Here is a 13,019-nt window from a genome sequence, read left to right on the forward strand (position 1 = left end):
CTACTTAATAATACTGTATTATTTGTAAGCTCCTACGTATATAGCTGTAGTTTTAGTAATATTATAGGTGTTTTTAAGCAGGATTTAAAGAAGTTAAGATAGCTTAAATTATAGTACTAGCTACCTATCTAGGTATTAAACTCTACTATTCTATTAAGTATTCTATAATATTCTATAAGCTAAGCTAATAGCTTACTTAGTAGTTATACTCTTAAGTTTATCCTGTCTATCTTTATTATAATACTACGCTCTACTACTATTCTTATTATAGCTAAGGCTTTTAGGTAAGCTGTAAACTATTATAAACTTATAGTAAAAAAATTATTATTAAGTTAACTACCTTTTTAATTAGGATATAGAGCTTTAGGAGCTTAAATATAAGACTAAGTACTTTTAAAGTTCTATTATAAGCCTTAGTATTAGACTTAGAGTTTAATAATTTTAAATAGCTATCTTAATACTATCTATAATACTAATTAATGCCTAGCCTTATACCTAAACTTAGCTTATATAAACTTAAACTTAGAGCTATTATTTATATAGTAGTAAGATAAGTTAGTAAAGCCTATACCTCTAGTAAATTACTTTAGAGTAGTATAAATTTATATTAATTTAGCTAGATTTTTACGTAGTTAAAAGCTTTAAAACCTTATAGTAACTTTATAAGTCTAACTAGCTCTAAGCCTTACTTTACCTTACCTACCTTACTAAGCTTACTCTTTAGTATTATATAACTCTAGTAGCTTAATAAGCTTAGCCTTCTATATTAGTAGGCCTTTTAAGCTATACTATTTAAGGTTTTCTTATAAGTTTACTACTGTCTATACTACCTAGTTTATTAGGTATTAAGGCCTTCTTATTATAGGCTTTCTTTTAGGCTAGGCTACCTTATTAGTACTCTATAAACTTAACTTATAAGGTATATACTAACTACCCTTACCTTTTAAAAACTCTTGCTTAACCTTCTTATTTAATATAAACTTACTTTTTATATTATTTATATCCTATTTAGCTACTGCCTATAAGGCCTTTAATACTATAAGCTTTACTAAGTAATTATTTATCTTAGTCTACTAGCTATTAAAGCTTACCTGCTTAAGATTCTTAATTTTAAGCTTACTATTATATAAGCTGTTAATAAGTAATAAGATTCTATATTATTAGAATAATTATACTATAAGCTTAGGCTTTAGAGCCTTCTAAGCTTTACTAATAGTATAGGTAGTAAGCCTCTATTACTACTAAGGAGGCTAGTCCTTAATTAACTTTATCTTACTAAGGCTCTCCTTAATAGTAGTAAGAGACTTAGTTTAGTACTATAGTACTACCTTAAAGGCTTAATTAACTATAGTATTAAGTAGCTAAATAAGAGATATATAGCTAGAGGGAATAATAGTAAGTAAAGTATAGTTTTTATAGAGTAAGTTAAGTACCTTATTAGTTTAATAAAAGCTAGCCTAGTTTAATATAAGTAGGAAATTATACCTATTAGTAGACTAAAGAGGTATAAACTTCTCCTTTAACTAGCTTAGAAGACTCTTCTTATTATTATAAGCCTTGTTATTAAACTCTACTATTATATTATTACTATATATAAAATCTTCTTAACTTTTAAGGTCTTCTTTAGCTAATCTATAGAAGATTATCTTTAGCTTTATAGGCTTAGAGCTATTAGTAAAGATATATAATATTAATATAGCTTAGCGCTTACCTTAGCCTAATTTAATACTACGTCTAGAGACTGTATAATCTCTAGTATAAGTGTAAGTATAACCTTTTAAATACTTAAAGGGGATTAGCGTCTTATCTATATTTAGAATATACGCTACTAGGTACTAATTACTACCTATTTTAACCTATAAATAATATTAGATAAACCTTAGAAATAAATTAATAATACCTACCTAATTAGCTAGGAGCTTTTAAGCTTAATTAGTAAGCCTCTTATAAGAGATACTCTATTATTTTTAGAAGCCTATAAACTACCTAATAGTAAATAAAAACTTAAGCTTAATATTATATACCTCTTAGAATAATTATTAAGCTGTACGCTAGAGCTACCTACTAGAAATAAGCTAGTTCTATAAACGTTATTAAATAAAACGCTAATATAATACCTTTTCTAGGGCTAGCTAATAAATATTCTTATTATTTAAAACTAGTATCTAATAGCTGTTTTTTAGAGCGTTAATAACAGTAGCTTATTACTACTACTATCTACTAATTATCTAATATAGGATACCTATAAGGACCTTAATTTCCTTATTATTTAGGAGTTAGTAATTGCCCTCTATTATATACCCCTAATATACTCTTAGCTTACTAGAGTAGTTTATAACCTAATTAGTATAATTGTTAATTAAATTATAGATATTAAGCTTCTTCTCCTAGAGAGCTGTTTTATAAGCTTTTAAGAGTATTATATACTAATTACTTCTTTTAGCTAGTAGCTTTATTTACAGCCTAGTTCTCCTTTACTTTAGTATAAACTTTATATTTAAATCTAGCTCTATTCTAAACTTATACTTTATTAATTTAGGTAGTTTACTTAGGGGCTTACTAGTAAAAAGCTCCTTTAAGGTAATAAAGTATTAATTATTCTATAGGTTAAATAATTACTGCTATCCTTATAGAACGCTAGCTAGTAAGACTATAGATAATATAGTTAACTTAAGGCTCCTAATATAGCGCTAACCTTGTAACTTAAGTTTAGATATTAATAGTAAACTACTGCTACTGTTTTCTTAGTATATAGCTTCTCTATTAGTATAAGATTGCTAAGCTGTTAGAGGTAGTATTATACGTAGAGGCAGCAGCGGTAGTATTAGGGCCTAGTAGTAGCTCTTATTTTATCTTATATAAGCTAGATTAGGATAGATACTAAATTTAAGAACTTCTCTACCCTTTAGAGGCATTTTAGATATAGCTAGCTAATAAATTAATATAATAGGAGCACTTCTGCAGCGTTTTTAGGTTAGAAAGGGATGCTAAGCAATATTATGTTTAACTTAGGATTATATTTGTTTTATCTAATTAGAGCTTGGTATCCTGCCTAATTGAGCCTAGTCGCGCGCAATTTATCCAGTTTATGCGGTAGTGATGATAACCATTTCACTGAACCTGTGACACACTCAGGAGTGGACGATGGCGCGATGCATCCCGGGACACTCAACGAACCGCATGACAGCCTCGTTCTCGCTTCAAATGTACCGCTGCACGGACAGTATGAAGGGGCGAATCAAGTGCGGCTATAGCGACATCGGCCCTGGTCACCAGACTTGAATTAGACAAGCGCCAGCAGGACATGACAGGCCTCGAGAATCTGGCAATCTCGAGTGAACCGCCACAAACGACATCTTGGGGGCAACTAAGACATGCGTTCGGAAAACCACCAGGATGAAGACCCTTGGGGTCTCCCTGGCTGCATCCTCCCCAGCAAGAAGCGGGGCTGTGAAAGGCTGGAGCAATCGAGTTCTACGGGCCCTTGCGTTACTGCTTATCGTTTGCCCACTGTAGACCCTCTGCAGACCCCTCAGTGCAGACGCCTTCATGCGCCTTCATGCGCCAAGGCTTCTGATGTAGCCAATGATTGTGTCACGAGGGGCACGACACCACTTCGCGCCCGCGTGGCCGGCGACAAGTCCGCATGTGCAGCTTTGGGGTGAGCATCGCTGGCTATTCGATAGTTCTGGGTCTGGGTTGCATGAGTTGTTATTTCCGACACGCTCAAGTCACCCGAGGCAGCGCCTGAACCTCATTGTATCTCGTGGTAAAATGCCAGTATCAAGTCAGTGACTTCAGAAAATGCTTCGAGGCAGTGCCAGTGGCCAACGCCCTGCATTATCTCCAGCTTCTTCTCGCTCGTCCCCATCTCGCCAAACATCTTCTCACAACCTTCGAGCGGCGCACTCTTGTCCTCTTCGCCAGCTAGTATGAGGATTGGGATGTTGATCTTGCCGTAGTTGGGCGGTTTGGCGTTGACGATGACTCGGCAGTTGGAGCAGTATCCAGCAGGATCCTGTCCCAGGAGCAGCTCACGGATAAAGGCTTTGGCAAGAGGCGAAGCGTTCTTGCCTACTGCAGCATACGGAACCGTGTCCGCCATGACCTGCATGCCTTCCTTCTGCACCGTCTCTATGCGCTTCTCGAATATCGGAACAGCGTTATCGTTGGGGTACACGGGACCGATAAGGATGGCTGCGACGAACCGGTCGCTCCGCTCAGCGGCGAGGTGTGCGCCCACGATACTGCATGACAAGATCAGCGTTGTGGCCAGGCATTCGGCGTACTGCAGGTGAGCCTACCCTCCCATACTATGTCCCACGACGATAGCCTTCGATACGCCCAGCGCATCCAGGACGCCGACAACATCGTCTCCAAGAGTCTCTATGCTCTGTTCAACGTACGTATACGGGGATCTTCCAGCGCCGGTATTGTCGAAGAGAATGCATCGAAAGCCATGGACTACTAGTCCCTGTGCGACGGCATGGTAATATTGCTGCGATGACCCCAGGCCGTGCATGAAGATGAACGTTTCGCGCACATCTTTCTCCGGCTTCAGATCAGTGCAGTGGATCTTCTTGTAACCAATTTGAAGGAGCGGCATCTTGTTCGGCAGGTTTGGTGTTTGGCAGAGTCCATCTGCGCAACGCGACGAGGGACAGTTCCGATCGGATATGGGTGATCCATCGTGACATCACATTCTGGCAAGTCCTGCTTATTCAGCATCTAGGAAATGGCAGGAGCGACTTGACAAAACCCTTACAACAGAAGGAGTGATTTTCGAGATCGACGTCAATGCAGCTTGGATGGTTTCAGCGGTTTCTTCCATTCACCTTATGACTGAGATGACCGACTGCCTATCCGTTCATGCTGCAAAAACGCGCTAAAGCGAACAGTCAAAGAAACATCACAAAACTTTCCAATCACTCAAGTCGCAATCCCATACATTTTCTTAACAGCCTCCTTACATTCCCTCCCCAGTCCTGGCGCCAACGGCCTCCCCGCATCATGAAGCAACGTCCACAACAACTGCGCCAGACCTTCCCGTGTCGTAACCTCCTTCAGCGCGTCTCTACACGTATTATCATGCCTCTCTTTCTCCTTTGACCAAAGTTTCCATAGCCCGTTCTTCTCCTCACTCTCATTCCTCTTGAATCTCTTCGCCATATCCTGTTTCGCCGCCATCAACACCTCCTCACTCGCGTTCCACATCGCTATCCGTCGAAAAAAATGTTTCGTGAGCGCTTCTTCACATTGCAGCCGCGAGGGGGCGACGGCGGCGTCGAAGTCTGGGTCTGAGGGTGTGCGAGGATCCCAGAGACGCAGGAGGTAAGTAAAAGCGCGGAGTTCGCCGTTGGGGAGGTTCAAGATGGTGGAGGAGAGGTTAAAGACGTCGCTGGATGGCGGTGTAGGGCGAAAGTCATTGTGGTTTGAGAGTCCTAGGGCATCATGGGCTTCGATGACGCGCTGGAGCGCGACTCTCCGACGAGAGGATACGGCGTCTGTTCCTTCGAAGATTTTCGGCGCGTTGATGTCTTGGGCGCTGTCGACTCGTTTCATGCGGTTGCTGTGATGGCGGTGCAGGTATTGGGAGACGTGGCGTCTTAGTGGTGGTATTGTCGTCATTTTTAGGTTACTGGCAGATCGAGTCGAGATGGGGTTCGATTTCGATTCAGAATGCTGGTGATTGCAGATACGTTTGAGGAGTTGCGGAAGTGTGGTCGAAAGAAGAAATTGGAGGGTATTTTGTGCGGCTTCATGCGCCCCTTTTGAAACGGGAACCTGACGCAATTGAGCTCTGATGAGCTGATTAAAGGCAGTCATCATTTACATTACATTCAGATATTCACTATCGAGTGCATTGCACTTTCCTCATTCGGTCATTGAGTGGCTTCTGCATTGTGGCTGAGCGACCACGCTTCGATGCTTTAAAGGTCGGAGTGGCCCCCTTCAGAGTCAACGGCTGCCGAATCTCCGCAATTCAAATATCGGCGGTACGGCATGGTCTTAGCAGGGACGACCATGACAAAAGACTAAACGCGTGACAAGGTCTGTGGACCAATTGTAAAGTCTTGGAATGTCTTGCGTAGAGCTTCATGCTGCGCAGCATTAATTTGTCAATCGGGTCGATACACCAACTGTCTAGCTTTACCAGCGAAATCAACACGCTCGACATCTCCATGACAAGAGAAAACCACGCACGGCACTAAAGACATGTACACGATGTCTGTGCGTTTCAAAGCGGAAATTTGAAATCCTGAAGCTTCGACATGATTGTCCGAATGACGTTCCTGTTGAAACACGGCAAGCAGATCTTTAAGAAGACAGCTATGGAATTGACATAGGGATACCCGCAATTGGTCTTTCGAGAATGGCGAAAGATGCGAGAAGCGACACGACAGAAAAGCGGGCGTTGTTACTTGCTAGCTTCCAACTAGGGGGAATTATATTAGACACGGCTTGTGTAGTGCTCTTCAATCTATGAGAATCCATGAAGGTAGATTGTGAGCAAACGACTCATAACATTTAAGCATACAGAATGTGAACGGTGTGAAGACAATCATTCGTTGTATTAATTTAAGGAAAAGCATTACTGGAGAGAGGTAGTCATAGGCAGCCTTTGAGAGACTTGGGCTGAACGTGTGGAGGGCGCGCTCACCCTTTGAACGTGCAGGTTAGTGTAAAACACGGGTCGGGAAGAAATGATTGGGTTTGAGAAGGCATTGCCGGTGGAAAAGTGCCAGAATTGACATTGTGCTTGACGGAAGAGGATAGAGGATAGAGGGTAGTCCGTAGTTATTCATTATCAATTACGTTTTTCGAGCATGCGTTGGGAGGATGGGACATAGAGGACTGTTGTGTGTTTCCTGTCGTCGAATAGGTGTGGTCTGCTGAATTTAGATGGCTCTGGCGATCAACGACAGATGTCGGTTCCAGATACCCTTCTCTACGGTTCTCTCTAGCCTCCAGAAACAAGTCTTGGAGTAGTCGGTGTATTGGTTCCAAAGCAAAGGTGTATGTCTGTGATGGAGTGCGAGTTGAATCAAGTGAGACCAGAGACAAGCATGTGGGGCAGCTGCCTAGCGCGACTGCCTGTTTGCTCTGGACCCTGATTGGATTTTAGACGCCACCCGCATCATAACAATTGCTGTCTCTAGAGTCTTGGAGCCTTCATCTTGGGGAAACCCACATGCGCGGTTCCTTGTCCTTAAACAGGTGGTCAGGCTTCCACCTTGTCCTTCACCTGAGTTACTCTCGCCATGTTTATGCTCCGCAACCGTACGTTTGTCTGCTCGCCCTAGCCCCTCCTCCCCCGCCACGGTTGGAATGTGACACTAACATCCGTCTTCAGTTAGCAAATTCGTCTTTGGTGACAGCTCAAAGGAAACCATTGTCGAGATCCCCCAGGGCCAGCTGTACCTCGTGCGACCGCGCTCCGTCAAGGGCTTCTCCGAGCTCATCTTCAAGGACGCTGCAGCCACCATCCGTCGCACGGGACAGGAGTTCCAGTACCAGCTCGTCATCCAGCGCGCATACGAAGAGGGAGAGGAGGACCTGCTTGACGAGGAAGGCGGCGAGGAAGGCGCACTCGAGGCTCTTGCCGGCGACAAGGACGAGAAGACGTTCCTGCTTGACGAGGGTCTCCAGTTCCGTACCGACGCCCGCTCGACTGGCGAGAAGATCTTCGCGTGGTGCGACCTGAGCGGCGACGTGGGCGATCTGTGGGAGTTTGTTTGCGACGCGTCAGTCAAGCCAGAGACTGCTGTCCTGTTCGAGCGTGTTGCTCTGCAGTGCCAGTACGAGAGAAAGTTCAGGAGGAGTCACGAGCACGCGACCGAGGACGATCTCGAAGCCCTAGCCTACTACGAAGATCCCATCCCCGACGCCAGCCCTGTTGCCAGCCCCATCAGCAAGTCTCCCGCCCCCATCGCCGCAGCGCCGCCTGTCGAGGAGCTCTTCCCGAATACAACAAAGGACGTCATGGTGAAGAAAGCGACAGGCAAAGGCCAAGTGCCCAAGGCCATCGAAGACTCAACAGCAGCACCGCCATCTGCTGCACAACCAGAAGCCCTAGAGACGCTAGCAGAGAGCATTGCTGAGCTTCACCTGTTCGACTTCCCAACTGGCACATTCGTTCTGCAGGATGCAAAAGTGAACGTTACAGTGACTGAGACCGGCAACTGGGATTACTGGCTACACATTGTTGGCGATGAGCGTGAGTGGCTTGGCCAGCCCATCATCGAGGACATCAATCCCGTCTTCAACTACGAGTTCAAGTCGTTCATCTTCAACCACTATCTCGACGATGGCTCCGCTTACTCGTGGCTTCTGCGGTTTCACGAGCAAGAAGAATTGGAGAGCCTTCAACAAGGTGTCATGCAAGCCCTCTGGGAACACTTGAACAAGGTCAAGTGGGGCAAGGCGAAGGACACCGATCGCGAGTACGTCCTGGAGGCTTTCCAGGATCTTACCATGGACGACGCTCCTGATGAGGAGCAGGAGGAGGAAGAGGAAGAAGAGTACGAGAGCGGTGACGACCAACGAAGTGAACAATACGACGAGGATGAGTCCGACGAAGACACAGAGATTCGTCCAAAGGACGGAGCCGAAAACTCACAACTTGCAGTCGGTTACAAGCACGACAGGTCCTTTGTTGTGCGAGGCGACAAGATTGGCGTCTTCAAACATACGTCGGACAACCAACTTCAATTCTCCACGACCATCTCAAATGTCAAGACCCCGAAGGGCAAGGCGTTTGCTCCCAACAGGGTCATGCTCCACCAGCAGGATCAGGACATGATTCTACAGAACATGGATAATCCCAACGCATTGTACAGGATGGATCTGGAGACTGGCAAGGTTGTCGATGAGTGGAAGGTTCATGATGATATTCCTGTCAAGGTGTTCGCACCAGAGAGCGTAAGTATAGTGGGGTAGCCTCTTGCATGGAATATATGCTAACAGTATGCAGAAATTTGCCCAGATGAGTGGAGAGCAGACATTCTTGGGTCTATCAGGCAACGCCCTCTATCGTGTTGACCCTCGTTTATCGGGCAACAAGCTCGTCGACGATCAGCTCAAACAATACGTAACAAAGAACGCTTTCTCCGCCGCGGCCACAACCGAAAAGGGACACATTGCAGTCGCATCCGAGAAGGGAGACATTCGACTCTTTGACAGACTAGGAATCAACGCAAAGACACTTATCCCCGCCCTTGGTGATCCCATCATCGGCATGGACGTCTCAGCAGACGGCCGCTGGGTCCTCGCCACCACGCGCACCTATCTCCTCCTCATTGACGCCCTCCAGAAAGGCGGCAAGAACGACGGCAAGCTCGGCTTCGAGAAAGCCTTTGCCAAAGACGACAAACCCCAACCCCGCCGTCTCGCGCTCACACCAGCCCACGTCGCGCAATTCCAGCACGAGACCCGAGCCCCAATCTCCTTCACCACCGCACACTTCAACACGGGTCTCGACGACACGGAAACCACCATCATCACCGCCACGGGCCCCTTCATCGTTACCTGGAGCATGAAGAAGGTGCTTGCTAACCGCAGGGATCCGTACAACATCAAGCGCTATGCCGAGGAGGTCAAGGCCGATAACTTCAAGTTCGGCTCAGACAAGAATTTGATCGTTGCGCTGCCAAACGAGGTTGACATGGTGGCCAGGCGCGCACTGCAGAAGCCTACCCGTGAGAGTATCGCGATACCGAGCCGGGTTGGCGCTGCAAGGAAAAGCGGCGTCAGGGGGAGTTACTTGGGCCGGAACGAAATCGTGAACAGTCCTTATTAGGTGGGCTGTTCGATCCGTTGCGATGCATGTTGTGATGGTGCTTGGATTTGGAAAACACAACATGATATTGCGTCTGTGTAGGCATGATGGCACTACTGGTTATGAGACTTTCCATTTCGGGATTGATCGTTTCTCTTTTTTCTTCTTTTCCCATGTCGCTCTAGCTACGCTGTGGAGGGACGCGGCGATGCGTGGAGAACATGGCATCTACATAGTTACCTAGTTACCTTGATTTGATTCCCCTAGATGGCAGACGAGATTATGAATGCAATTTCCCCCCCGGTATTTTTTTATGGTGTGCATGATGATGTGTACTAGAAAGCCTTGGAGGAGAGTTTCAGCGTGCAGGGACTGGGCGAAAAGATTTACATGGTACATGGCAATGGGGGGTGAAGTGATGTATGGCACCACGTAGTCAGATCAGAGAGCAATATTGGACATACACTTTCTTCGATGGAATAAATTCATATCGCCAAAGCGAACCCGCATATCGCTCATAGAATAAAAAGCGCCAAACCAATGCACAACACCACGCTTCGTATAAAAAAAAAGAAGTCCCTCCCATATACCCAGGAACGCCAACGCTGACCCAACGCACCGCACAAACCCCCACACCTAATGACTAATATACTGAAAGACGGAGCTAACCTCGCGACACCCATCCGCCGTCTCCTGCCTAAGCAGCAGATCCTGAATCCTACCCAACGGGCCCTTCTCGCCATCATTAACCATATGATTCCATGTACTCGTATCGCCATACAGCATCGCGGGGGCCTTGAGAACCTGCCGCCCATCTTCCTTGCGACACCTCTTGCACTTGAAAGTGTCGTGTGTGTCACTCGTAGTGTTATCGCGGTACTGGAACAATTCGCGCAGGGAGTCGAGGGAGAAGTGGCGCTCGACGTCTTCTGCGGAGTCGACGACGCAGGACGAGAGGGACTGCTTGTGGGACTGGCGTTGGAAGATTTTCTCCTCGATGGTGCCGGTCGCGATGAAGCGGTAGACGAAGCAGTCCTTTGTCTGGCCGTCGCGCCATACGCGCGCGAGGGCCTGCTGGTCGGCGGCCGGGTTCCAATCTGGGTCGAAGAGGACGAGGCGGTTTGCGCCGATGAGGTTGAGGCCGCAGCCACCGGCCTTGGAGGACAGGAGGAAGACGAATTCCGGACCCTCGGGGTCGTTGAATTTGTCGACGAGTTTCTGGCGCTTGGAGACGTTCATTGTGCCGTCGAGGCGGAGGGAGCCGTAGCCGCGCGACCGGCAGAGGGCCGCGAAGATGTCGAGCGTTTGTGTGTAGTTGCTGATGAGGACGATTTTGTCGTTTGTTTCGGCGCGGATGCGGGCTAGCATGCGGTCGAGGACGAGCATCTTGCCGGAGTACCAGACTTTTACTTCGCGGTCGCGGCCGCGTGCGTCTTTGTGGACGAAGTCGCTTGGAAGGATGTTCTCGGAACCTGGTAGGTCGGATGGCAGATCGAGGAGATCGGGATGGTTGCAGAGTTTCTTGAGCATGCCGATAGCCTTGAGTGGCTGGGAGCCTTTGCCGCGAAGGAGGCTCTTGATTTCGGGAGAGGCGATGAAGTGGTTGTAAAGATCCTTTTGGAAGGGTGCGAGGTTGCAAAAGACGACGTGTTCGTACTTGACGGGGAGGTACTTTGACAGAATGTCGTTGGTTCGTCGGATGATGAATTTGTTGACTAGAGTCAAGAGCTCCTTGAGACGCTCGTTACCTTTCTTCTGGTCCTCGTCTGTTCCAGCGGCATCGCGACCTCTCAGAATGGGTATCTCGTACTGCTTGCGGAACTCCATTCTCGTGCCAAGGTAGTTTGGATTCGCAAAGTTGAGCAGAGCAAAGTACTCCGAGAGATCATTCTGGATGGGTGTGCCGGAAAGAATAACTCGTCTCTGCACGTTCAAGCTGTTCAGGGCTGTGAAAGTCAAACTGTCACCGTTCTTCAGTCGATGCCCTTCGTCACAGAGCATCAGGCCAATTTGCGTCTGCCCAAACTCCTCAACGTAGAGACGCAGCGTTTCGTACGAGACGATCAGGACTGGCCTGACGACAGCACGTCCAGAAGCAATAGACCATTGCCGTATTTGCTGGATCAACTCCTCTTTCGATGCCTTTCCATCAATGGCGAACGGAGTGACTGCGTCTTTGCCCAGCCACTTGATCAGCTCGTTCGCCCAATTCCTGACCAAACTCGACGGACACGCAATGACACACTTCTGTATTGTCGATTTGCCAGCCTCGGGAGACTGCTTTAACAGCGTCCACATGAGGGCAATGCACTGCAGCGTCTTTCCCAGACCCATCTCGTCGGCCATGATGCATCCATTGGCCTTTGGATCGATCATGCCCGTCGTAGCTCGATACAAGAACTTGACACCCTCGACCTGATGCGGACGCAGGACCTTGGCCAGTCTTGGATCGATGACAACCGGGACACGGGGTCGCTCGCCCTCTACTTTCTTCTTCAAGCCCAATATCTCTGCCAGGCTCTTGTGCACCAGCGGAGCCTCTAGCCCCTCCTTCTCGTCCTGACTTAACTTGGGCTCTAGCACTTCCTTCTCCACTGGCCTATCGTCAATGGTGGGATCATACAAGACAATGGCGAACTCCCCACTAGGGTCATGCAGCGGCCGTGCAACAAAAACAGTGCCTGTCCGCATCCCCAGCAGCGGGGCGGGGCGATTCGGATTATACGCGTCCGTTTCCTTATTAATGAGGGGGATTGTGAACTTCTGCCTGAACATGAAGTCCTTGTCCTTTGGCTTAAAGACTGGGAAGCGGTTCGCGTCGCGTGTGGCAAGTGCCAACCGATCATCGTTGGAATATGGCTTATCGTCTTCGTTCTCGCCGTCAGCTCCGGAGTAATTGACCTTTCTCCTCTTTCTCGCGGGCTTCTCGGATATGCGGGTTGGTGCTGCGGAGCCGGGGCATTTGAAGGGCTTGATGAGGCGGTCGACGTGTTGGGGGGTGCCGCCGTAGAGGCGAGCAGCAGGCTTCGCGGGTGTGCAATCGCCCGCTGCGAGGGCTTTCGGGCGCTGCATTGTGTGGTTGACAGACGCTGGATACGTGGTGGTACTGCAGGGTGTGTAGTGGTGGTGCAGTGTATGTATTGTGGCGGGAGGAAGGAAGGAGCGTGGATGCAGGAGCGCCTGTCCGAGAAGCGAAGTGGCGGAAAGGCAAACGCGTCAGTCAATCGCGCTATCACGTGCC

The 13,019-nt window shown here is 47.3% G+C and overlaps 4 protein-coding genes across 4 annotated transcripts; 1 reads left to right on the forward strand and 3 right to left on the reverse strand.

Annotated features, from left to right (window-relative positions):
- Window positions 1-3,754: 3,754 nt before the first annotated feature.
- P153DRAFT_352486 (alpha/beta-hydrolase) lies at window positions 3,755-4,606 on the reverse strand (the record flags this gene model as incomplete). Its single annotated transcript, XM_033666383.1, has 2 exons — window positions 3,755-4,247; window positions 4,305-4,606. 2 exons carry the CDS (start codon window positions 4,604-4,606, stop codon window positions 3,755-3,757), a joined length of 795 nt encoding a protein of 264 aa, XP_033528886.1.
- A 145-nt stretch (window positions 4,607-4,751) lies between these two features.
- On the reverse strand, window positions 4,752-5,790 carry P153DRAFT_362266 (uncharacterized protein). Its single transcript, XM_033667093.1, has one exon. It carries the CDS (start codon window positions 5,626-5,628, stop codon window positions 4,930-4,932), a length of 699 nt encoding a protein of 232 aa, XP_033528887.1. The 5' UTR covers window positions 5,629-5,790; the 3' UTR covers window positions 4,752-4,929.
- Window positions 5,791-7,137: 1,347 nt separating this feature from the next.
- P153DRAFT_328877 (VID27-domain-containing protein) lies at window positions 7,138-10,081 on the forward strand. Its single transcript, XM_033665368.1, has 3 exons — window positions 7,138-7,281; window positions 7,355-8,922; window positions 8,975-10,081. Exons 1-3 carry the CDS (start codon window positions 7,263-7,265, stop codon window positions 9,797-9,799), a joined length of 2,412 nt encoding a protein of 803 aa, XP_033528888.1. The 5' UTR covers window positions 7,138-7,262; the 3' UTR covers window positions 9,800-10,081.
- Window positions 10,082-10,254: 173 nt separating this feature from the next.
- Window positions 10,255-12,934, reverse strand: P153DRAFT_304920 (uncharacterized protein). The gene has a single exon (XM_033664584.1). It carries the CDS (start codon window positions 12,848-12,850, stop codon window positions 10,415-10,417), a length of 2,436 nt encoding a protein of 811 aa, XP_033528889.1. The 5' UTR covers window positions 12,851-12,934; the 3' UTR covers window positions 10,255-10,414.
- Window positions 12,935-13,019: the final 85 nt, after the last annotated feature.

This window comes from Dothidotthia symphoricarpi, assembly GCF_010015815.1.
Source record: "Dothidotthia symphoricarpi CBS 119687 unplaced genomic scaffold P153scaffold_1, whole genome shotgun sequence".
Lineage (NCBI taxonomy): Eukaryota > Fungi > Ascomycota > Dothideomycetes > Pleosporales > Dothidotthiaceae > Dothidotthia > Dothidotthia symphoricarpi.

Excerpts from the sequence above, each read along its gene's own strand:
- P153DRAFT_362266 (XM_033667093.1), bottom strand. The coding sequence starts at position 5,628 with ATGACGACAATACCACCACTAAGACGCCACGTCTCCCAATACCTGCAC.
- P153DRAFT_328877 (XM_033665368.1), top strand. Across the intron at positions 8,923-8,974 it reads AGGTGTTCGCACCAGAGAGC|AAATTTGCCCAGATGAGTGG; the intron begins GTAAGTATAGTG and ends AACAGTATGCAG.
- P153DRAFT_304920 (XM_033664584.1), bottom strand. The coding sequence starts at position 12,850 with ATGCAGCGCCCGAAAGCCCTCGCAGCGGGCGATTGCACACCCGCGAAG.